This window comes from Miniopterus natalensis, chromosome 7, assembly GCF_054644295.1.
Source record: "Miniopterus natalensis isolate mMinNat1 chromosome 7, mMinNat1.hap1, whole genome shotgun sequence".
Taxonomy (NCBI): domain Eukaryota; kingdom Metazoa; phylum Chordata; class Mammalia; order Chiroptera; family Miniopteridae; genus Miniopterus; species Miniopterus natalensis.
In genome coordinates, this window is record NC_142087.1 from 5,992,695 (window position 1) to 6,015,697 (window position 23,003).

The 23,003-nt window shown below is 51.7% G+C and overlaps 1 protein-coding gene across 5 annotated transcripts; it reads right to left on the reverse strand.

Annotated features, from left to right (window-relative positions):
- Nucleotides 1-1,811: 1,811 nt before the first annotated feature.
- On the reverse strand, nt 1,812-21,685 carry GDAP1L1 (ganglioside induced differentiation associated protein 1 like 1). Of its 5 annotated transcripts, none has more exons than XM_087818542.1 (6): nt 21,507-21,685; nt 13,651-13,853; nt 12,474-12,647; nt 8,226-8,323; nt 7,308-7,422; nt 1,812-2,155 (listed from the first exon to the last, which is right to left on the reverse strand). In XM_087818542.1, the coding sequence occupies exons 1-6, from the start codon at nt 21,683-21,685 to the stop codon at nt 1,812-1,814; spliced, it is 1,113 nt and encodes a 370-aa protein (XP_087674668.1). The 5 variants fall into 5 exon arrangements, with proteins under 5 accessions (XP_087674668.1, XP_087674669.1, XP_087674667.1 ...); XM_087818543.1 differs by having other exon boundaries at nt 13,651-13,843; nt 21,506-21,685; XM_087818541.1 differs by having other exon boundaries at nt 12,474-12,666; nt 13,613-13,843; nt 21,506-21,685.
- Nucleotides 21,686-23,003: the final 1,318 nt, after the last annotated feature.

Below are 23,003 nucleotides of genomic sequence, written 5' to 3' on the forward strand. Positions count from 1 at the left end.
TGGTTAAATTGACATTTTAATCTACAGATTCTAGTATATTGAGGTATGCCTGTGATCTCTAGGACCAGAGGTGGACTGAGAAAAGAATCCAACATCATCCAGGGTGATGTTACTGCCTGGTGGGGTTTTGTGGGTCTCATTTCTGGAAAGAAGGTGTATCCTCATTTGAGAACATTGGTCCTGTTAGGATTAAGCATGCTGTTATTGTTCTTGAGTGGAGTTTAATTATGAGTGGGAGGGTCTGTGTAGATGTTTATGTAGCCAAAGGGGTAGACAGTGTTAGGAAATGCCTCTGGTGTCTAAGTGCTTGCCGTGTCTTGGCCTTGGCTCTTTTTTTCTTTTCATCTTGATGGAAAAAATTCTTATACATTTTTATAAAATAAATAAAACCTTGCCTTATGTTCCACAACTTATACTTCTGGTTTAATGTTCTTGGGGGCATTTTCATACATTTTTCTCTCTGAGAAGTTGTGGGGACACGTGCCCTGGAAGCCCCCTGAAAGTCCATGTACATGAGCACATGGCTGTGAACATGCTACTGTGAAGCACTGTGTCCAAGTGAGGTGGGTTTATGTCAAGAGCAGAACTTTGCAAAGTCTATCCAGGAACCATTCCTATGCTCAGTAACTTGAAACCTGAACTCAACTCTTGCTAGCTCTGGTGGGGCACTGAGTCCAAACCTCGTGTCTCCACCCCTCTGATCCCAGCCTTTGGAAATGAGAGCTAGATGGACAACACAGGTTTACAAATGAAAAGCAACTGCTTCTCCTGGATGCTTTATTGGGGGCTTTCAGTGGTTTCTAAGCATGAGCGGCAGTGACACCCAGACCTTCTCCCAACATGCAAAAGGCACAGGAAAGTGAGACAGGACCAGGGTGGGCAGCATAGATGCAGAGACCCCCCTGTGTGGCATGGTGGGGCACAGGAGGCACCCCACAAGTGATAGGGAAGGTGGGCATTAAAGGAGATGGCTTTGGCAGAGGCTAGGAGAGGGACTTGAGGTTCATCCACCCCCAGACCCACCCCTACACTCAGGCTAGACTGACCTTCTAAGACGGTGGACATGGCTTTTGTGGAAAGTCCACCTCACAGGGTGGGAGATATCAGCTCCAGGTGGGAATAGGAGGATGGATGCTGCCTTCAGGGATTTCCGGTAAGGTGCCAGACCAGACTCACTGGCACATCAGGAGGGGAACGAGGGTGTGCTCATGGGGCTGGTCCCAGTCATGGTTTGGTGGTTGGGTGCCACTGCCTTGGCTTGAGCCAGTGCTGTCTCAGTTCATGTCCAGGAGAAGAATGAAGTTCCTTCCGATCTTCAGGGGCCTCCCATGGAGTCTCGGGTCTCTAGCCCCACCCAGAGGTACCACTTAGAAGAGTTGAGTCTTGATGTTGGCTTTGTCCTGTGGAAGAGTTCCCTGGGCAAGAGGGAAGGGAGGCGAGGGGTCAGGCCCTCTGAGCCCCCAGCACCTCCCAGAATCTGGACCCTGGTGGGTGAAATGGCCTGGGACTCACCTCAGATCCTAACCAGTCCCCACAGTTCCATCTTGAGACCTTGAATCAAAAGAAAAGGCATTCGTGTTTTGTTTCTGTTCTTTCTCTCCTGTAGTAGAGCCGTGGCTTCAATTCACGGCATTGGCAACGTCTACTTCTAAACTATGGAATGTTTTCACATTGACAATAGAATTACTCCGAACAAGGGGTGGGGAGGGGCTGTCCAAGTGTTCGAGTCAGTGCGTTACTGAGGGCTCATTGGGGATCACACAGCACAGAGACACCAACAGTCAGACACCAAGCTCAGGCCTGGCTCGGCTCTAGATGTATTTTTTCTTGAGGTACCAGTAGGCAAAATAGCCCATCCCGCCCAGGGAGCCCATAAGGAAGGAGGCCCCAAAGAAAGACGGCGGTTTCCGCTTGACCAGCCGGAAAGCATTGGGGATGACGGCTGATAGCAGGGTGGTATGAATGTCACCGAGGACTTTCCGGAAGGCAAAGCGCTTCTGGACCCTCTCGAAGAAGGACTGCAGGTTGGGCCGGCTGCCGTCTTCCCAGTATTTCTTGGACAGTCCCAGGAACTTGAGGCGGTGCAGGGTGGCTCCCAGAAGGACGTCGGCGAGGGTGAAGGCACAGCCGCAGAGCCACAGCTCACATTTCTGCCCTAGAGTGGAAGAGAGGCGATGGGGGCAGGAGGGATCAGCTTTCCAACCCCCATGCATGCACTCCTCTCTCGGTGACTCCTCTGCTGTTTGTCTGCCTGCCGAGCCGTTTCCGGGTCATTCACTCCAGTACAGCTTTAATGATTTTTGTCATATCCTTTTACTCCCCTATCAGTTGTTTCTTTAAATCAACTGACTTTATAAGTGCAAGCACTGAGCTTTGGGACTTCAAGATTTAGATATTGGGTAACAGGAAGAACCAGTGAAGGAGCAGGTTGGGAGGTGGGAGACGGCCCAGGAGTGTGTGGTGTCGTGGAAACAAGATAAGAAAGTGTTCCAAGGAGAAGGGAGTACTCAGCTGTGTTCAGATGCTGCGGAGAGGTCAAGTAAGAGGAGGCCTGAGAATGGCAATTGCATTTGGCAGCCGGTGACCTTGACAAAAGCAGCTGGAGTAGATGTTCACAGTGAAAGCCTGGCTGGAAGGAGTTCAAGTGAGAAACGGAGGGAAGAATTGGAGAGGTAAGCAAAGATCACCCGTTCAAGGGGTTTTGCTGCAATGGAAAGGCTGCACTAATAATTTGACATGGGTCAAGAGGGGTTTTGTAAGTTGGGAGGAAAAAGCCGGCGTGTGCATGGGGATGATCTAGCAGAGAAGAAGAAATGACTCTAGAGGACAGAGTGGAATTACTGATGGGATGTCCTTGAGTGGTTGAGTGTGAATGGCATCTGGGAAACAAGGAAAGGACTGGTCTTAGCTAGTTCGAGGACAGCTCATCCTTGGTAATAAGAGAGTGGAGGGTACCGTAGTTCATCACATCTAAGTTGCCATCAGATGTTAAGACATCCACCCTACAGAGAAAAAGTGATGCCAATTAAACTAAGTTAAGGTATGATTTAACAAAGGTGCATCTTAGAACTGATAAAACGCAGTGTATGTGTGGACACTAATGCTGGTGGGCACGTAGTTGTGGAGGTCAGAGCTGTGAGATCTCTTCCCAATGCTTCCATTTTCTGTGATACAGAAAGAAAGTGTTCAGCTGAGAGTGAGGACGTTGGAGGGGTGAGGAGAAAGGAGGAGGTATTACGTAGTCATCTGTAGAGGCGACAGTGGGAGGCCTAGGGCAGCAGGAAGGCCATCTAAGGCCAGTGGCCATGAAGTCAACGCGAGAGCGGCCAGCACCCCCGTGTGTTTCTCCAGCCACATGTAGGTTCACAGGTGCAGGCGCCGAGTAGGTGGAGAGCTGGGCTTGACCAGGTTTGAGGTTTTGCAAAGCGAGTATGATGAAACGAGAGAAGGGCAAGGGAGTGGAAGGTGCAGGCAAGGGCGTGCTCATGGTGACGGTCAAAGAATTGCCGCCGGGGATGGCGGAGGGGAGCGTGGCAGGGGCGAGGGCAGTGAAAGGGGGAGGCACAAAGAGGCACGAGGCCCCGGCTGCCGTCTGGATGAGTGGGGACAGGTTTGAGAACGGGACCAGGGACAGCCCCCGGGCGCTCCAAGGTTTAGAATGGGGCAACGAGGAGACACCAGCAAGGGCACGCCGGGAAGAGCAGCCCGTGAGGAGGGCGAGAGACAGGAGAGCTGTCCTTTCCGGAACCCTCACTACGATCCCATCAAGTAGGCGCTATTATCCCCAAGTTACGGGTGAGGGAACGGAGGCAGAGAGAGTTACTTAACTTCGTCAAAGCCACGCGCCAAGTAAGCCACCAACAGCCGTGAGACCAGACCCAGGGGCGCCTTCCTATCCTTGGTTTACACAGCCTCCCAGGCCCTGTCGGGGGCCTATGAACAGGCCCTCCTCCCTCGCTGGCCACCCCATCTCAGCCGGCTTCGGCTGCTCCTCTGCCTCTGCCCCGTCTCAATGTGGGGGGACCTCAGGGCAGGCGTGGAGTGTTAAAATGTGTCCACAGATTGATTCTGCTCCCCTGGTGTATTTCATGTCTTGCTTCTAAGGAATGGAATGTGGCCGAAGTGACAGTGACTCCCAGCTGCAGGTCATAAAGACATGGTGGCTTCTGCGGCTTCTCCCTCTCGTGATCACCTGTTTGGAGAAAGCCAGCTGCCATGCTGCAGAGAAACTCAGCAGCCCTATCGAGGTGCCCACACGGTGAGGAGCCAAGGTCTCCTGCCAATAGTCAGTGAAGAACTGAGACATCTAGTTAAGAGATGAGAATGAGCCATGAGCCACCTTGGAAGCCAACCCTCCAGTTCAAACGACCAGAGCCCCAGCCAGCTGCTTGACTGCAGCCTGCACCACACAATCCTGACTAGACCACCTAGCTCTGCTGCTCCAGAATTCCTGGTCCACAGAAAATGTGTGATGTAAGAAATGCTTTCTGTTTAAGATACTAAGTTCAGGAGCAATTTGTTATGCAGCAGCAGATAACTAATGCAGCAGGTCTCATCCCTCTGTTTGTCTCTCTCTACTCTCTCCTAGATGAAATCATCCAATTCTATGGCTTTAAGCACCACATATGTGCTGAAGACTTGTAAATCTCTATCTCTAAATTCTGACCGCTCCTTTGAAAGTGACACTAGACTATCTAATGGCGTATGTGATACCCGCTCTTGGGTGTCTCAAAGGCATCTCAAACTTACTGTGTCTCAAAGTGAACGCTCAGTCCCCCTTGCCCATATCAGGACTCAGCAGCTGGCTCCATCTAAGGGCCTTAACTATGACATTATAATACCTCCCAGCCCTGGCCTCTTCCCCACAAGGAGAGGTGGAGGGCATCCCCTCCAGGCAGGTTTGGGGGTGCCCTGGTAGGTGAATGATCACCAGAGACCATGTGGGCCCAGCCAGCCTGACCTTTAAAACCCACAGCCACCTCCCTGGGCCTCTGCTGCCTCCCTCGGCCTGGAGGGACACAGGATTGCCCACACCTCTCCATCTTGAACCACCCCACTCATCTGGCTGTCGGGCAGTACAATGCTGCCTCCCCTTGGATGACCTCAGGACCAGAACAGAGCGGGGGGCAGGAGGCTCTCAGGATAGGATCGCTTGAGGAATGTGTGCCCACAGTAATTCTCCAGGACCAGCAACTCTGGCCTCCATCCAGGTCAGATCCCATGTCTCCCTCGGTCATAATAGCAACTAATTTTTAATAGTTGCAGACACTTCAAATGCCATGTGCCAGACAATGTGCTGAACTCCTTACATGCATTCTCTCACTGATCCTTACAACAGCCCTGTGAAGCAGGTGCTCATTTAATACCCTTTTAGAGAACAGACGAGGCTCCAGAGCTAGTGCTTAAGAACAACTCCAGGAGACAGCACTTGAATCCAGGCTCCACCACTTCTATCTGTGTGACCTTGGGGAGATTACTGAACTTCTCTGTGCCTTAATTTTTTTCATCTGTTAAATGGGGTTGCTCATATTACCTACCTCCTAGAGTAGTTATGGGATAAAATGAGTTGAAATATGTGAAACACTTAAAACAGTGCCTGGCACACAGTAAGTGTTGTTAAATATATAAATCGTTATGAACTGAATTGTGTCCCTCCAGAATTCATATGTTGAAGCTTTAACCCCCCCAGTATCTCAGACAGTGACTGTATTTGGAGAAAGGCACTTTAAAGAAGTAAGTTTGCTGTAGCTGGGTAGCTTAGTTGGTTAGAGCGTTGTCCTGATACGCCAAGATTGCGAGTTTGATTCCTGGTCAGTGCACATGCAAGTATCAACCAATGAATGCATAAATAAGTGGACCAACAAACTGATATTTCTCTCTTTCTTTCTCTCTCTCCCCCTTCCTCCCTCTCCCTAAAATCTATCAATAAAAAATTATTTAAAAAATAAAGAAGTAAGTTAAAATGAGGCTGTTAGAATAGGTCCTACTCCAGTCTGGCTGGGTCCTTATAAGAAGAGGAAACTTTGCTGCACAGACACCAGGGGCATGTCCACAGAGGAAAGATGTGAAGACACAGCAAGATTGCAGCCACCTGTGAGCCTGAGAGAGGCCTCCAAAGAAGCCACACCTCAGAAAAAACCAACACCTTGATCTTAGACTTTCAGCCTCCAGAACTGTGAGAAAATAAGAGTCTGTTGTTTAAGCCATCCAGTCTGTGGTGTTTTGTTATGGCAGCCCTAGCAAATTAATGGGTAAATATATAAAATGCACCTGAGAATTAAGGTCACCCAGTGAGAGAATGGCAAAGCTGGGGCTCTGTCTGACCCCAAAGGGCTTTGGCCCCTAAGCACTCCATTGTAATGGCTCCCTCAGCACCCTCTCTGGCAGAAATGACAACAAGGTGGGGTTAAGGTTTTAAATTGCATGATTATCATCCCATTTTACAGATGAGGAAGCTGAGGATCCAGTAGAGAAAATAACCTGTCCAAGTCACACAGTACAGGCAGCAAAGCTAAAACTCTAGCCCAAACGTGTCTGACTCTGAACTCATCTTCTATAACACTGTGCTCCAAGTAGACGTGTGTGTGTAGCTGTGAGTGTAGCAGCGCATGTTGCATAGGCTCCATAAATTGCATAACTGAATAGACAAGACTAACATTCTGCCTAAAACAGCAATAGGAACGTCTGGAGTGAAATTTGGAGAAGAGCTGTGGCAAAGATGTTATATAAAAGGAAAAAGAAGAGGGTGCTCTAGGCTGGAAGTACTGCAGGAGCAAAGGTGTGGAGGTGGGAATGAAGCTGGCCTGCTCAGGGTCCAAAGAAGAGAGCCACTTGAGAACCGAAAGAGTGAAGGTCAGAGAGTTTGGGTGACCCTGGATGTCAGCACAAAGAAGCCATAATATATATCCTTGGTCAGAGGGAAAGTCACCATCACCACCACCACCGTCATCATCTTCATCAACCTTTATAAAATGCCTACTGTGTGCTAAGTGACCTAAGCACTCTACATGTATTATTTTATGCAATTTCTCAACATCTCTCTTAGGTAGGTCTTGTTATTATCTTCATTTTATATATAGAAACTGAGATCCAGGGAGGTGAAGTACCTGACCCATGGTCACTCAGCTAGTAAGTGGTCAAGCTAGGACTTAAACCTGGGTCTACCCGTCTCCATGGCCCATGATCTTAACCACGAGGGAGGGGGCCTCTGAGATCTTTGGGGAAAAAAGAGCCTGGAACTGGTTAGGGTCAGGGTGGGGAAGGGTGAATGGGCAGCAGCACCCACCTACTCCAGGGCTGGTACCCACCCTCATTCTCAAGCTTCCTTTTCTCCAGCTCGGCCTCGATCTGGTCCAGCACCATGGCCAGCTCCCCAAGGATCTTCTTCAGGTAGCTCACGTCGTCATGCTCCAGGATCTTGGCCTGGGGGCAGGAGAGGCAGGAGCCAGAGGAGCTGAGTTGGCCTCAATAAAGCGGATGCCCAGAGCTTGGCCCAACACCTTTCTGCAAACCCAACCTCCAAATATCCCCTCAAGAGTATAGGATGCCCCACTGTTACCAAGCACCCTCAGCTAGTCCTCACAATATTCGGGTGAGCTTGGCTGTCCTGCCCCGATCCCTCTCATGGGGCTGGTACTCTCATACACCAGCTGCTGGGAGAGTTGGTTGATAGTGGCTCATAGCTGACCCTTCTCCAGAGAATTGTTCTTGACCAATGAGGAGGTGTCCAGAAATACTTGGGAAGTTATCCTACACCCTTCAACCCTTTAACCCCTTGCCAGGCAATCTGTAGCCAATGGCTGACTGATATAAGAATATAAAAGGCTGGGCCTTGGCCTCCAGGTGGATTGACTTGGTGGTGCCACTTGTGCTCCAGAGCTCCCTGTGGGATTAGGTGAACTTGGTCCTTTCCTCTTTTCTATCCCTTCCATCCTTACTGGGTTGTCTTCAGAACACTCCCTCAATGCCCAAGAACCTCTGTCCAATGAATGCTTTTACAGACATGACCCAAGACATGAGGAAACTGAGGCTTCAGGGGGAGAGTGGCTTTCCCAAGGTAAAATAGCCAGTAAATGACATAGGAGACAGGACTGGAAAAGCAAACCAATGGATTTCCCATTTCATGTCATCAGCTGATCCTCTACCTTGAACCAACTTCTCCCAGTTGTTCTTTTCCATGAAAAAGATGGTGGGAAAGAGGAATGAGCAGGCCTGGAGGCACTCACCATGAGCTTCTTCTGTTTAGAAAGATAGGGCTCAGAGAGCTGGGGCTCCTCTTCATGGTCCAATTTCATGAGGTCTGTGGTGGCATTGGCTAAATGTCCTGGGCAAAGAATGGGAAAGGTCCTGTCTTTCTGAAACTCAGTGTCACCCCATCCCTTCCCCCACAAACTCAGAGTAGGTCCCATGCAAACATTGGTCTGAAAAGTAACAATATCAACAGGCAACACTTAGTAGGCACAACAGGCTGCAGCAAAGGGATGGGTGAGATGTCATCCTGCCGTAGGCTCAGGACAGTGGGGGAGACAGTCATCTAAAGAGATCCCTATGATACAGCATGGTCAACTGTAATGAGGAGTGGACAGAATGCTGTGGGACTCAGAGGCCCACCTTCCTGAGGCACAGGCATCAAGAAACCTCGCTGAGGAGGCCACTCTACTCTTGGGGATGAGGAGTTTGTCAGAAACGAATATAATGCCAAACTTGGAAAAACTCATGCTTGAGTGAGTGTCTCTCCGAGCCCCCTTCTGTAGTGAGGAAACAGGTTCAGAAGGGGTACATAATATTCCACACTTGTGAATGACAAGCATGTTTTGAACATAGGTCTGCCTGATTCTTGGTCTAGTGCTCGCTCATTGTACCCCACGAAGAAAAACTTGTTTATTGCAAGAAAAACTGTAAGAGACTTCTGGTGTCCTGAAACTTCCACTTGTGGTGAGGTAACTTCCTTGAAGATTTAGGGACTTGATGACCCATCTTTCCTTGGAAAACTGGCCTTGATACCAAAAAGTTTGAGGGTGAAAGAAAGTGGGTCAATTATGGGAATTCAAGCCAGCATCTTGAGAATTATCCTTAATGGGAGAGAGGTAGTGTCCTATAATCTAACTTTAAAAAGCTTTAACTTTGAAAGTCTAACTAAACTATGGGTTTTACCCCTGTCACCTGCACTTTCTCCACTCCTGCCAGAGACACCTTCCTCAAAACACACTTGACCATGGCACTCCCTACTTAAAACCCATCCCAGGCTCCTCACTGCCCTCAGATAATGTCCAGGCTCCTCAACTGGCCTTAAAAGACCCAGCAGGGCCCATCTCCTCTCCCCTCACTGATTCCCTCTTTCACTGAGTTCCCCCAACTGTCCCTGTCCCCAGATGGTAACATTTTAACCACTCCAAATGCTCGACATTCCCTGAATGTGCCTGACCATTCCAAACCTCCAGGCCATTGCTCACACTCTTCTTCCTCTCAGAATAGCCTTCTTCGTATTCCTGAAAATCCCCAGATCCAGCTCAAGACTACCTCCTCCATGAAGCCTTTCCTGATCTTCTAGGAGATCTGATCACACAATGCCTTGGTCCTCCAGTGTACACTGTACAGAATCCTGCCAGAGAATGCAGACACACTAATCAGAGCTGCCACTGCACAGTTCCATCACACTGCAGTCGATGCGAAAAGCGCCCCGTGTTGTGCAGTGCACAACCTGTACTGCTGTACATGGAGATTTTGATGCTACTGTACTTATCTCTGGGTGTGTTCCCCACTAGAATCTGTCAGATTTTTCTCTGTTCTCTGAAGAGCTGGTAGAGACCTGGCACAGGAAAAGAGCTCAGTGAGTGTTGAATGAATGAATGAATGAATGAATGAATGAAATGACTGAGTAAATGAGTAACAGAAGTTCAGTTTCTGACTTCTGAGATTTCTCCATTCACCACCCTATCTCCTGGTTGATAAAACCCAACACACTCCCAGATCTTTCAGCTTTGGGGCTATATTAAGCCTTGCTGATGTTTCATAAATGTGAAGGTCAAGTACAGCATCTTCTCTCTTGCTAGTCGCTGGGGCTGCCCTTATGGTTCTCTTTAGATTGCAGGGGCGCAGATCAGGCCAAGGGAAGACCTTGGACTTCTGCATCCCGTGAGGTCTCTCCACTCCTCCCCAGTTGGGCAGGAGCCCTGGGATCCTTTCAGCCTCTTCAAAGGAGGAAGCAGCTGGGCCTGCTCCGGATGCCCTACTGCCTTCCAGGCACCTTCAAATGGCTTAAGCTAGGGAGGGGGAGCACCTCCAACCTCCAGAAACACGTAGGGCCTGTCTCTACCTAGTCCAGGCCACCATAATTGCTCACCTAGATGACAGTCAGAACCTCCTTCCTGCTCTGCCCATTCTCAGTTGGATGATCTTTGTAAAGTGCAGATCCGATCATGTCACTTCCCATCACTATTTCTCCATTGCTCTTTGGATAAAATTCCAGTTCTGCTAGACCTACTCCCCAGACGCACACCACCACCTCTTGCATCTCCCTTGGGCTCTATACTTCAACCACACAGAACTCCCCAGAACACACCATGCCCTCTCCTACCCTTGGATCTGAAAGGATTCTCCCTCTCCTTCCCCTTCTAACCCATCCTTGGACGTTGGTCATCCCTGGACATTTCAGAACCCTCCATGACCCCAGAGGTTGGGGCTGGCATCTTCTATGGTCCCACAGCCTCCTTATCAAACAGTTTGGTTTTGAACAGATTATGCACACATACTTGTTTAAAAATTCAAACCACATTAAAGAATGCTCAGTGAAGAGTAAATCTCCTCTCAATCTGTAGTCCCTTTTTCCACTCCCCAAAAGCAAGCACTACTGGCAGCTTCTCGTGCATCCTTCCAGAAATACGCGTTGCTTTTGCAAGCACTTGTGCATCTATTTAACCTCTTTTTAAATATATCAACAATAGCACTCTGATGCTTTTTTTTTTTGCCTTTACTTTTTTCTACTCACTAATATATCATAGAGAGCATTCCATATCCTTTTTTTAAAAAAACAGCTGCACAGTGTTCTATTGTCTGAGAAGACTGGAATTTATTTACCCAGTTCCCCACTCTTGGACAGCTGGGTTATTTCCATCCTCTTGCGACACCACCTGTACTGCAATGAATGTCCTGTACACACTTGGAGCACACATCCAAGGGGAACTGCAGGGCAGTCTCCCAGGTCTGGTCCGTTCTGTATTTGAGAGAGGGCCAGACTGCCGCCGAGGGGTTGTTCAAGTTTACTGAGTCCCACACTGTAATTACCTGGTCACTTGTCTTTCTGCTCCCCTGGAACTGTGACCCTGGGATGATAGCTCTGTCTGTCCTCATCTGTCCCCAGCCCCCTGCCCGGGGCCTGGGTCATAAAAACCTCATGAATAGTGTTGATGAATGGGAATGGGACAGTATTGATGAATCCTGAGTCTCGTTCAAGGATGAGAGTGAGTTCCACAGCCTGCCCCTTTCCCGCCTTCGAGCATCAGCCTTACTCCTCTCAGAGGGGCTGCGGCCGTGTCCTGGGCACCTACCGCCTACTTAGGATAATGACGCCTGTAGGACGCCATGGTGTCTGCGCAGAGCCTGGACAAAAGCCTGTAAACACTTGTTGGTGGGCACCCTGCCTTAGCCCCACCCCCACTCACTGGGTGCTGGAAACAGGAGGAACTAGGCCACGGGCACGTCCCGGCCAGCAGGACACGGGCGACGCTCCGAGCAGGAGTCAGAGACCCCACAGGGGCCTTGCCGCCTGGGCAGCTCTCCTTGGTGGCGCCCACCCTGATCCACTCCGTGCTGGGCCACCAACCGCAGCCCTCACCTCCCTTGTCAGGACTCTGGGGAGTCAGACAGCCTGTAGCCTCTGGGAAGGCAGGACAAAGTGGGGGGCAGGAGACTGGGGTGAGAGACAGAGAGTGCGGAGAGGGAGAGACATTTCCCAGTGTGATGCAGGGTGAGTGGGCCGGAAGGAAGGGGGGGGGAGTGAGGGGGAAGCAGGAGAGAGTGAGGAGGGGGAGGGGGAGGAGAGGAGGAGGAGGAGGAGGAGGAGGAGGAAGGGGAGGAGGAGGAAAGGGAGGGGGAGGAGGAAGGGGAGGAAGGGGAGGAAGAGGAAGGGGAGGAGGAGAAAGAGGAAGAGGGGAGGAAGAGGAGGAGGAAGAGGAAGGGGAGGGGAGGAAGAGAAGGAGGAGGAAGAGGAGGAGGAGGGGGAAGAGAAGGAGGAAGAGGAGGAAGAGGAAGGGGAGAAGGAAGAAGGGGAGGAAGAGGAGGAGGAAGGGGAGGAAGAGGAGGAGGAGGAAGAGGAAGAGGAGGAGGAGGGGGAGGAAGAAGAGGAGGAAGGATGGGAAGAGGAGGAGGAGGAGGGAGAGGAAGGAGAGGAAGAGGGGGAGGAGGAGGAGGAGGGGGAGGAAGAGGGGGGAGGGGAGGAAGAGGAGGGCGCAGGCGGGCAAGGCGGGCGCACTCACTGCGGATCTCGGCCGTGGCGTACTTGGGGATCATGGAGTCGGTGGTGAGCTCGGGGTGCAGGATGCAGCCGTGCGTGTAGGCGTCCATGGGCAGCGAGTCCAGCAGCTCGCGGTACTGCAGCACCCGGGCGTGCTGGGCGCTGCCCGCCTCGGGCATCAGGGCCACCACGTGCTCTGCGAGGCACAGCCGGGGCTGGACCAGGGGCATGGCCCTGACTCGGCCACCCGCCGCTGATTCAGAAAGGCCAACCTCTGGCACCCCCACTTCCAACCCAGCACCCTGGAAACCCAAAATATTGTGGCCCAGAGGTCGCCAGCCCACACCCTTTCCCCAACTCCTTGAGATAAAGTCCTTTTCCAGCTGACAGGGGATCCTAAGGGTCCAGCCCATCTACCCCTCCTCCCTGGAGCCCTCCAAGCTGTCCTCTGAGGGGCAGGTGGGAGCCTGGCTCCTTCTCGCCAGCCTTCAACAGAAGCTGGAAACCTGGATGTTTAAAGCACAACTTTCTCTGATTTGTAAATGTTGGCAACCAATTCATATTCTTTTTAAACAGTGTGTGTCTGGGCCCTGATCCCCTCTTAGCTGCTGTTTGCAGCCTCTGCTGTGGGCTGTGCGCTCCTGAACCTGAGCAAGGCCAGAGGGGGGGCAGGGGTATAGGATTCTATGGGGTTCTGGGGTGTCAGCCCTGTTCTTGTCTGCAAGGTTCTAGGGTATCTGGGCCCATGTCTGTGGACTTCCTGGGAACCTATGGCCCTGACTATGCTTATAAGGTGTCAGGGGGCTGGGCCAGCTGGTGCCCTGGCATCCCTGGAAGATCCCTCCCCTGTCTTTGGGGACTTAGAGAGCAGGTGAGGTCTTGCTCATGCCCGAGGGGCTCCCAAGGGCCTGTGGCCGTGCCTGTGACTCGAGTTCTTGAGGAAGGAGCCCGGGAGCTTCAAGGGGGAGGGTGTCTGGACCATGCCCTTTCCTTGCAGTACTAGGGAGGGGGTTTTGTGGGTCCCTGGAGACCTGAGGCTATGCACTTCCTAGCAGGTATCTGAGCCCTGCCTGTAGCCCCATGGTTCATCTTGGGAGAGGCTGGGTCATGCCCATGGCCCCAGTGGGTTTCCCCAGGCTTCCCAAGGCTCCGGACCCCCACCTGAGCCTGTAGGACCCCTGGTGGTGTGGCAGCAATACCTCCTGTGAAGGTGCGCTCCACATAGTCAATGATCTGGTCGTAGTCGCTGATGATGTTGTCGCGATGGATGATGACGGGCACCTCCTCTCCCAGGTTGAGCCGCATGAACCAGGGCTCCTTGTGCTCACTCTGTGGCAGGCTCACATCCCGCTCTTCACATGCCAGGCCCTTCTCTGCGATCACCAGCCGCACCTGCAGGCGCCAGGGTCAGAGCGGGGAAGGCGGGTGGACACGCAGGGACACTCTGCCCAGGTGGGATGGGGCATGTGGGGAGGGAGGTCAAAGTCACACACAGGAGGGGACACTGTTTCTTCCAGCCCATTCTTGGGCACCTGGGTGGGGGGGGCTATCTTACAGCTAGACATAACTGGGGATAAAATTCCCAGTTATGCTGTGTGAGTTTGGACAGATTCCTTAAACTTTCTGAGCTTCAGTTTCCTTATTTGCAAAATGGAAGTGGTAATAGTACCAATCCAGTGCCTGGTATATAGATGGCACTCAGTTCCCAATTATCATGATCATGACTGGACTCTCAGCCTGTCCTCCAGGGGTGGAGTTGGCCAGGAAATTTGCAGATATTCTTATCATCAGCAGCTAAATTTTCCAAATTATTTGAGGGGAAAAAATGAGGCAAAAAATAATTTGCCAATATCGATTGAGCCCTTTATTGTCCCCAAATGCCTTCCCATCTGGTTGCTGGGCGCTCATTATAGCCTCCCAGAAGAGAACAAAGTAGGGACTATCTCCCTATTTTTCTTGATGAGAAAACTAAAGCCCAGAGAGAGTAAGTAACTTACCCAAAATCACATAGCCATTTATTTAGCTGCAGGCCTAAACCTGCAAGCAATGGTTCCTGACCCCAGACCAGTGCTCTCTGACCTGGGGACTCCTTCCAGGGAGTCTTGGGTCTGCCCCCCTCCTTGGTCTTTCCCTATGTCTCTAGAGGGTCCCAGACAAACATTTGAGCTGGTAGAAGCTAATGGAGCCTTGAGGTGGGGGCATGTCCTGACCCAGCCCAAAATTTCTGAGCTGGAAAACAGCAATTGCCTGGTCCAACTGTCCCCTTCCTTTGGACTGAGACACAGAAAGAAGGCTGGACTTCTCCAAGCCCTCCCAGCAAAAAGATGGCAAGTGACTCCAACCCTCCCGAGCATCAGTGTCCCCACACATCCAATAGGAAGTTCTGGGAACTAGGCATCCCCCGCCTCTCTCCTGGATGTCAGGAGTTAAAAACTCAGAAGGGGCAGCATGGGGTCATGTTCAGAATGTTGGACTTGGTGCCAGACTGTGTCAGTTCAAATCCCTCTAGCACTTACTTGCTGGATGACTTGGCTTTCCAAATAGCTTTACATCTGTGTGCCTCAGTTTCCTCACCTGTTCAAGGGGAGTCCCACTAGCAATTCCCTCAGAGGGCTATTGTGAGAATTAGATAATTAGACCCTGTGGAACAGTCCCTGGCATACAGTAGAGGTAATGTGTCTTAGCTACTTGCATTAGACTACATTTTGGAGGCAGGCAGACTTGGACTTAATGCCTGGTTCTGTTGTTTATTTGCTGCGTGACCTTGAGCAAGTCACTTGACTTCTCTGATCTTTGGTTTCTGTGAAATGAGGAATGTAATCCATTCCTTCAAGACTGGCTCAAGGTTGAGATGGGATGATGTAGGTCAAGTCCCAGTACAGGAGGTTAATAATACATGGTTTCCAACATCACTATTATCACACACACACACACAGACCGCCCACAACCTCTGGTTGATGTCCTAGAGTGCCTCATGCCCCATGCTCACAGCTAACATGAACACCCTTTCTGTTTAGTGAACTGTGGGGGGGGAGAGGTAACTGGCACCCGAACTTTCAGCACTCATTCCCCAATTCATTGGCTCCATTAGCCAGGAGCAGGTCCTGCAGATGGTGCTGGGAGGCAGGCACTCAAGTCCTCACCATGGCTCAGTCACATCAATGCTGTGTGACCTTAGAGCTATCACTGTCCTTTCCTGAGCCTCCTCTTTTTCATAAAACTGAGGGGCTGCAGCCCTGCAAGGAGCTGACACTACATTCAGACCACGCAGGAGACAGGCCGTGGGAGGGAACTGCTGGGCCTGTCTGAGACGGGGAGGAACTGTGGCAGAGAGTGAGCACCTGGGGGTGGCATCTGTTGGGTCTGGGTGTGTGCGTGTGTGTGCCTGAGCCTGAGTGGCAACTGTGTGAATGAGCAAATGTGTGTGTCTGTGTGTGCATATGTGTGCATGAGCGTGTACAAGTGAGTGCACCAGTAAGTGTGAGTATTCAAGTATTGCGTGAACACGGGTGTATTCGTGTGGATATGAGTGAGCGTGCATGAGTGAGAGCGCCTGTGTAGTGACCGTGCCCTGGAGAAGCCCCAGAGCTGTTGAGGCTGGAGTCTGGAGCCAAGCTGCCCCGTTCCCTTCCTGCCAGTCCTGACATCCTCCCGCCTTCCAGGTCAGCCTCCGCCCAGTCATCCAGCCCGGCCAAGCTGGGGCCTCTGAATGGGTGGAAGCAGAAACCAAACCAAGCCCTTGCCCTTGGCAAGTCCAGACATTTGGCCTCTGTCCTGGCAGGGCATCTGCCCTGCCCTGAGATTCCAGTGAGGTTGCCAGGTGGGGCTGCTGCCTGGGGAGGGGACTATCTTTAGAGGCTTAACAGTCCTGCTTGGAGCTGCCTCAGGTCACCTCGGCAAGCTGCCAAGGAGACTTTCTCCTTTAGCTGAGCCGAGGGCCAGAGCCCATGAGCCATCCTGCAGGGGAGGGGGTTCAGGGGGAAGTCAGGCCCAGGGGAAGGGCATGCAGTCACCAAGGCCATCTGCCATCTCTGCCTCCTGGGGGTTGGAGCAGACTTAGGTGGTCACTACTCAGTGTGACCAGATATCAACCATCTCTGGGCAAATGCTCTCCATTGTCATGGTCAGGCACTGTCCCTCCTCACCCAAGCCCTTGTTTCTGAGGCAACTGTGATGGGTTAAGTTGGTGTCTCTTCCCAGCCATTTAGTTGCGGTGTGACTTTGCAAAAGACACTTAGTCTCTGAGCCTTAGTTTATTTATCTCAAATACCTTAGTTTTAAATTTTATATTTTAGAGCAGTTTTAGGTTTACAGAATCAAATACCTTTTTTTATGTAACATCTATGGCTTACAAATTCATCACTTTCGATACTTATTTATCAAGTGCCTACTCTGTGCTAGGTCCTGTTCTAAGTATGGGAGACTCAGCAGTGAACAAGGATTCCTGCTCTCAGGGAGCTGACATTCTAGTGGGGCAGAGAGATGATAAACAGTTAATATGATAAGATATGTCAAAAGATTGTGAGTGCAACAAGAAAATGAAAAAATGCATCAGGTTAAGGGGAATTGGGGATGCCAGGGTATTAGGGAGACAGGTGATAATTTTAAATAGGGTAGTCCATTAGGGCCAGCCTCTCTAAGAAGGTGACCTTTGAGCAAAGGTTTGAATAAAGTGAGGGAGTGGTCCACACAGGGATCTGGAGAAGACTTCCAGGGAGAGGGACAGCCAGTGCAAAGGCCCTGCGCTGGGAGCATGTCTGAAGTGTTTGAAAGGCCATGTATGAGGAGGCCAGTGTGGCTGGAACAGGGTGGACGGGGAAGACCAGAGGGGAAGAGGTCAGAAAGGATCATGCACAGGGACTTATAATTGAGGGTCTATGAATAAATTCAGAGAGTCCTTGAACTAGGATGGGAAAATTACATGTTTATTTTCAGCAATCTCAAACAGACATTTAGCTTTTTCTTCAGTTATGAGTGTGGGCAACAAAGTACGGTAGTGTTAGCAGTGCCTAGAATATTGTCACCACTAGGAATCAGATATCTTCATCACTTCACAGTTGTGGCAGTTACACTTATCACGGCTTCAGTATCACAGCTGTTATCGGTCCTGCCACTAGGTTGTGTTACATAATGGGTTAATATAGAAACATGTCATTATATAACAAATTTGTCTTGAAAATATGCCAATAGCTGCACTTCAATACTATCGGTTTCCTTTCTAATCTAATAATCCTATGTATTTTATTTTGTTCAATTAAAAGCATTATTCTGAGAAAGGTCCAGAGGCTTCCTCCGATTGATGAGGGGTCCATGACCCAAGCAAGGTTAGAATCCTACAGTAGAGCTGCAGCCATTATGAGGACTCTGGCTTTTTCCTGGAGGGACCTGAGGAGCCACTGCAGGCTTCTGAGCAGAGTGGTGAGATTGCAGTTTTCACCTGTGGGCCTCCTGGAGGTGGGGTATGGACAGGGCTGGGGGCCAGTGCCCAAGAGCTTGAGAGGCAAACCAGGGTGGGAGGTAGAGGTCATTTACTTCCCTTCTGCCACATCTGGGAGGGGGCTTCTGGGGGACCTGCTCCATCTTGAGTGTTAGGACTGGCCCATGGCGGGACTCAGACCTGGGCCTCTTACTCCTGGGGGCCGAAGGCTGGGCCAGGGGCTCCCCACAGGTACACCCAAGACAAGGGCAAACCCTGAGAGGCTGAGGACAACCTTGAGCTAGGCTTGCTGCAGAGCCAGGGACAGCCCTCAGAAACTCACCCCAGTGGAAATAACAACAGTAACAAGAGCTGACCCTTACATAGCACTGTACTAAAACCTTTACATGTATTAACTCATCCCTATAAAAATCTAGGTACTAGTATTATCCTCATTTTACAAAAAAGAAAACAGGTGCAGAGATAGTAAGTAACTTGCCCAAAGTCACACAACTAATAAGTAGCAATCTTGGATTTTAAAGAACTGGCTTGTGAGAGGACAGAAGGATTCTGAGAGCTGGGAGCACGCAGAGGTAAAGCAGTTCTCCCTGCCTGGGGATGGAGGGAGGCAGGCTGCACCAAACATCTCATCCATTCTCCTGTTGTGGAAACTGAGGGTCAGGGAGGGTCAGGACTTACTTGAGGTCACATAGTCAGTGAGTGGGAGTGTCAGCAGTAGAGTGCTGGTGTCTTGACTCCCTGCACGTGTTCCCCCTCCAAACCTCACTTCCCCAAAGGAGAAGGGGTAGGGGCAGAACAGCCTCAGAAGCACCCTAACATCTACACCATGCAATTAGAGCCTCCTCCGAACCCTGTGGCCCCAAATGGTTACCTGTGATGGTGCCTAAAAGTTCACTAGTAGAGTGCAGTTTTTACAGCATTGAGCTAAGTGTGTCACCATGCACATCGTTTGAGCTTCATAGCGCTGTTCATAGCTCTCTGCACCCTCCTGAGCATATGAGGGAGCTGAGACTCAAGAGAAGTGAAGACACTTGCACAAAGTCACAGAGCTAGGAAGTGGCAGAGGTGGGGTTTGATCTCGTGTCTGGTACGTGTAGCTGCACTTACTGAGCACCTTCTGTATGCCAGGTTGCTGTGCTAGGTGGTTATCGTGGATACATTTCTGAATCCTCACAATGACCCTATCAGGGAGATGCTATTTATATTTCCAATTTATAGATGTGATACCAAGGTATGGAGTTTAAGCAGTCTGCCCAGGATTATCCAGTTGGCCGGTGGTAGAGCTAAGACTGAAGCCTGGGCAGTCTGGCCTCAGAGCCTGGGCTCAGGACCCCTCACTGTCCTGTTGCCCTCTGGCTCTGGAATAGTCCCCAGATGCCCATGGAGCCACCAGCACTCCTGGGGGGGAGGCTGTTTCTGCTATTAATAGTTCATGTGCCATTAAGGACAGGCTTCTCACACGTTCCACATAGGGAACTGCTCCCTGCATGCAGGCAAGGCCCTTCAGGACTGAAGGGATGAGAGGAAACTCACCTGCTAAGCTCCTACTACATGCCAAACACTTAACATATGTCCATGTCCTCTTAAACCCCCAGGAATTCTGCAGGGTAGGATGCAAAAGCCCCCTTTCATAGATGAGAATATTGAGACATAGAGAGGTAAGGTGACTTATCCAAGGTCACACAGTCAGTAGCACTCAAGATGAGACCGGAACTCAGACTGTCTGACTGCAGAGCCCATGCCCTTTCTGCCAGGCTACATTGCCTCTAGAACCCACCATGGATCCCTGAGGAGGGAGGCCTTGTCAGGGGAGGCAGGAAGATGCTCAGCCTGCTTTGGTCACAAATGGGGTTGCAGTGTGTGGTTCCATCCCTGACTAGGGGGCCACTTTAGTCCTGAGCTCAGGCTGAATAGAAAATATTCCATGGAGGGAGAGCAGGAGGTTCCCTCGGGGGGTGGTAATGAGAAGTGCCATCCCTCAGCCTCCCATCCAGTCCCCACCACTGGGGCCTGGCTCCTGAGATTCTGGGTGGGAGGAGATTCTAACATCACATCTGGAGATCAGGCTGATTCATCTCCAAACCCCCAATGACTTGCATAGAGCCTGGCACATAGTAGGTGTTCAGCACACATGTGTAAAATTTACAGACGGGTTCCAGTGTGACCTTGGTTAACCTGACCTCTCCTGTACCTAGTACTTCAGCAACATCATAACACCCATTATTAACAGAGCCTTGACTCCACGCCAGGCACCGCTATCAGCACTTTTTGTACACCATCTCATTTCACCACTACAATAGCCCTCTGAGGAAGGGACTGCCATTTGCTCCATTTTACAGAGTATAAAACTGAGGCTTTGGAGAGGCAAAGTGACCTGTCCAAAGCCCTAGAGTAAGTTATTGGAGAAGATGGTAATCCCACTGGGAGTTGTCTGGCCTCCGAGTCTATACCCTAAACTCAAAGGGATTACTCAAAGGGAGACTGTTGGACTAGCTTCATCAGCATCACCTCGTAGCTTGTTAGAAACGCAGCACCTTGGGCTCCACGCCAGAACTACTGAGTCAGAATCTCTGTGGAGGGACCCAGCAGTCTGTGCTTTAACCAGGATCATGCAGTGATTCCAATGCACGATCCAGCTGGAGCAGGGCCCGTCTAGAACAGTAAGTCACACTGCCTCTTCAACCACCCTCAGCAACCCTGACGCGGGCTGGAATTAGAAGTAGCTGTTATTATTATCCCATTTCCCAGAATATAAAACTGAGCCTGGGCCAATTCCAAGGCCCTTTGTCTTTACAGAATCCCTTTCTCCATCTGAAAAATGAGTGAATGGAAACAGAAGGATCTCCCAGGGGCAGGCAATGGGGCCCGAAAGCTGGGCCCTGGCCATGGTGCTGAATCCGTGGCCGCACAGGACAGCCGCCGGGGTGAGAGACTGCGCCCCTAGAGGCGCTCCCATCTCACGGCGCAGCGCCGGGCCCTCGCCCCCAGGAAGCGGGAACCCCAATAACAGCACCAGGCTGTATTACGAGCTGTCCCCCAGGCTCCCCCGAGTCTGTGCCTTTAAGAGCAAACACAGATCTTCCATCTGGGCTGGTCTAAGAAGATGAGTCCACTCCTCCCTCTCCAGCAAGGGGGCTGGGAGCGGAGGGCCAGGGAGGAAGGCCCCCAGCCGCGCAGGGGGGCCGAGGAGCTGAGACCCCAAACGCCTGCAGTACCCGGGACAGCAGCTCAAAGGGAGGGGCTGCGACGGGACCGCGGGGGCTGCAGGCTGAGCCCGGGAAGCGCGCCCCCCGCCCCCGCCCGCAGCAGCGCCCCTCCGCAGGCCGCTTCCCCGCGCTGCCCGTTCCCTTCCCCTGGCCTTTGTCTCTCCGCTCAGCCCTCGCACAGACCTGGTCTTTCTGGGAGGGAGACAGGACAGATATTCCTAGAATTGGGGACGGTGCTCCTGGGGCCCAAGGCAGGGAGAGCGGCCGGGCGCCTCGGTCCTCCGGCCGGAGACCCCCAGTTCCCCCCTCCAGCCTGACACCTCTTGCTCAGGCCCCTTAAGCCCCGGGGGTCCCTCCCCCAGGCCTCCTGGCCCCCGGGCACACCCCGAGCCCCCCTCCCTCGGGCGCTACCTTCTGCGAGCTGAAGGACTGGGTCCAGTGGTACAGAACCAGGCTCTCCTTGGGCCAGTGGGAGGGGCTGGCCGCCTGGGGCGCATCGGGGGCCTCGGCGGGCTTGGCCGCGTCGCTCTCCAGCGCCGAGATGGGCCACCAGCTGCAGTTGGTGGGGGTCAGGTTGTTGGGGGTCGCCATGACAGCCGGGGCTCGGAGGGAGGACCGGCGGCTCCGGCGGCGGCGGCTCTCTCGCCCCGCATCACATGGCCGCGCCGCGCCGGCCCCCTCCTGGCTCCCTCCCTCCCTCCCTCCCTCCCCTCGCCGCGAAAGTCATTACTCACCGGGGAGGGGGCGGGGGCGAGGGGATCCCGGGAGCGCCTCCCCTCCTCCCCGGCCCCGCCCCCCCCCCCCCCCCCGCCGTGCCGGACGGGCCTCCGGTCCCCGGTCGCGCTCCGTGCGGGTGCGTGGAGCCTTGGGAAGTGGGCCATGCCCCCCGGGAGGCTCCTTTCCGGCCAGTCCCTGCCGGCAATTCCACCATTATAAACACATCCTGCCTCTCAGTCCTCTAAGAGGCAGATATTTCTTTAGGACAACTGGTGCTATAGAGAGTCATTCCTTTTATAAATTAGTGTCTGGAAATAACTTGTCTCTCGTTGAAGCCCTTATTTTCTGACTTTTCTCCTGAAGGACCTCTAAGAGCAGAAGAAGGGAACAAACTGTGGCCTATTGTGTGTGCCCCCCCCCCCCCCGACTGTTCTAAAGGCTTTCCAACCATCTACTCATTTAGCCCTCACATTGCTTCTATTAGCCTCATTTTACAGAGGAGGAAACTGAGGTACAAAGAGGCTGAGTGACCTTCCTCAAGGTCACCCAGCTAGTGAGTGGTGGAGCTGAGATTCGAACTCAGGCTGTCTGGCTCCAGAGCTTTAGCCAATATGCTCTCAGCCATAAGGTCATGACAACCTATGAACATAAAGAGCAGCACAGCAAGCGTTTATCAACCCATACACTTTACGTGCATCATCTCATTTCATCAGCACAATTATCATTTTCCCAGGTGAGGAAGGTGAAGTTCAGAGATATGTCATTGGTGCAAGGTCACACCTTCACCCAGGACACTGAGGCACAACCAGAGGGGCCCAAAGAAAGCCTATAGCACCTTCGCTGTCACATAGGTTATCCTAAACATTCATGAGAACTTTGCATAAAGTTCCTTAATATACCTTTGCTTCCCTTACTATAAATACAGTGTTTAAATTTATTTACCATGGAGCAAATAGATGCACCAGGAAGATAAGCTCCTTAACTCCTCTCGCCCCCAAGTCATGCAGCAAGGACCCCTGGCCACATCACCCTCCAGACTGGTAAGCATGGCTCTTGAGGAATCAGTGGCCTTCTTTCTACCCAATAACAAAAGTTCTGTGGCCCATCGGTTTTTCTTTTTTCTTTGGCCGCCAAGGAAGCTTGGAGCTACATTTTCTGTTAAGTCCCAGTTGCCACATTAAGCCTCCATCGT

What these genes read in the sequence shown, in the direction of transcription:
- GDAP1L1 (XM_087818541.1), bottom strand. Translation starts at nt 21,685, where the DNA reads ATGGCGACCCCCAACAACCTGACCCCCACCAACTGCAGCTGGTGGCCC. An exon ending in AGTCCTTCAGCTCGCAGAAG is followed by an intron (nt 13,844 to 21,505) that starts GTAGCGCCCGAG and finishes TGGCGCCTGCAG; the next exon opens with GTGCGGCTGGTGATCGCAGA. An exon ending in CGCCACGGCCGAGATCCGCA is followed by an intron (nt 8,324 to 12,473) that starts GTGAGTGCGCCC and finishes TTCTTTGCCCAG; the next exon opens with GACATTTAGCCAATGCCACC.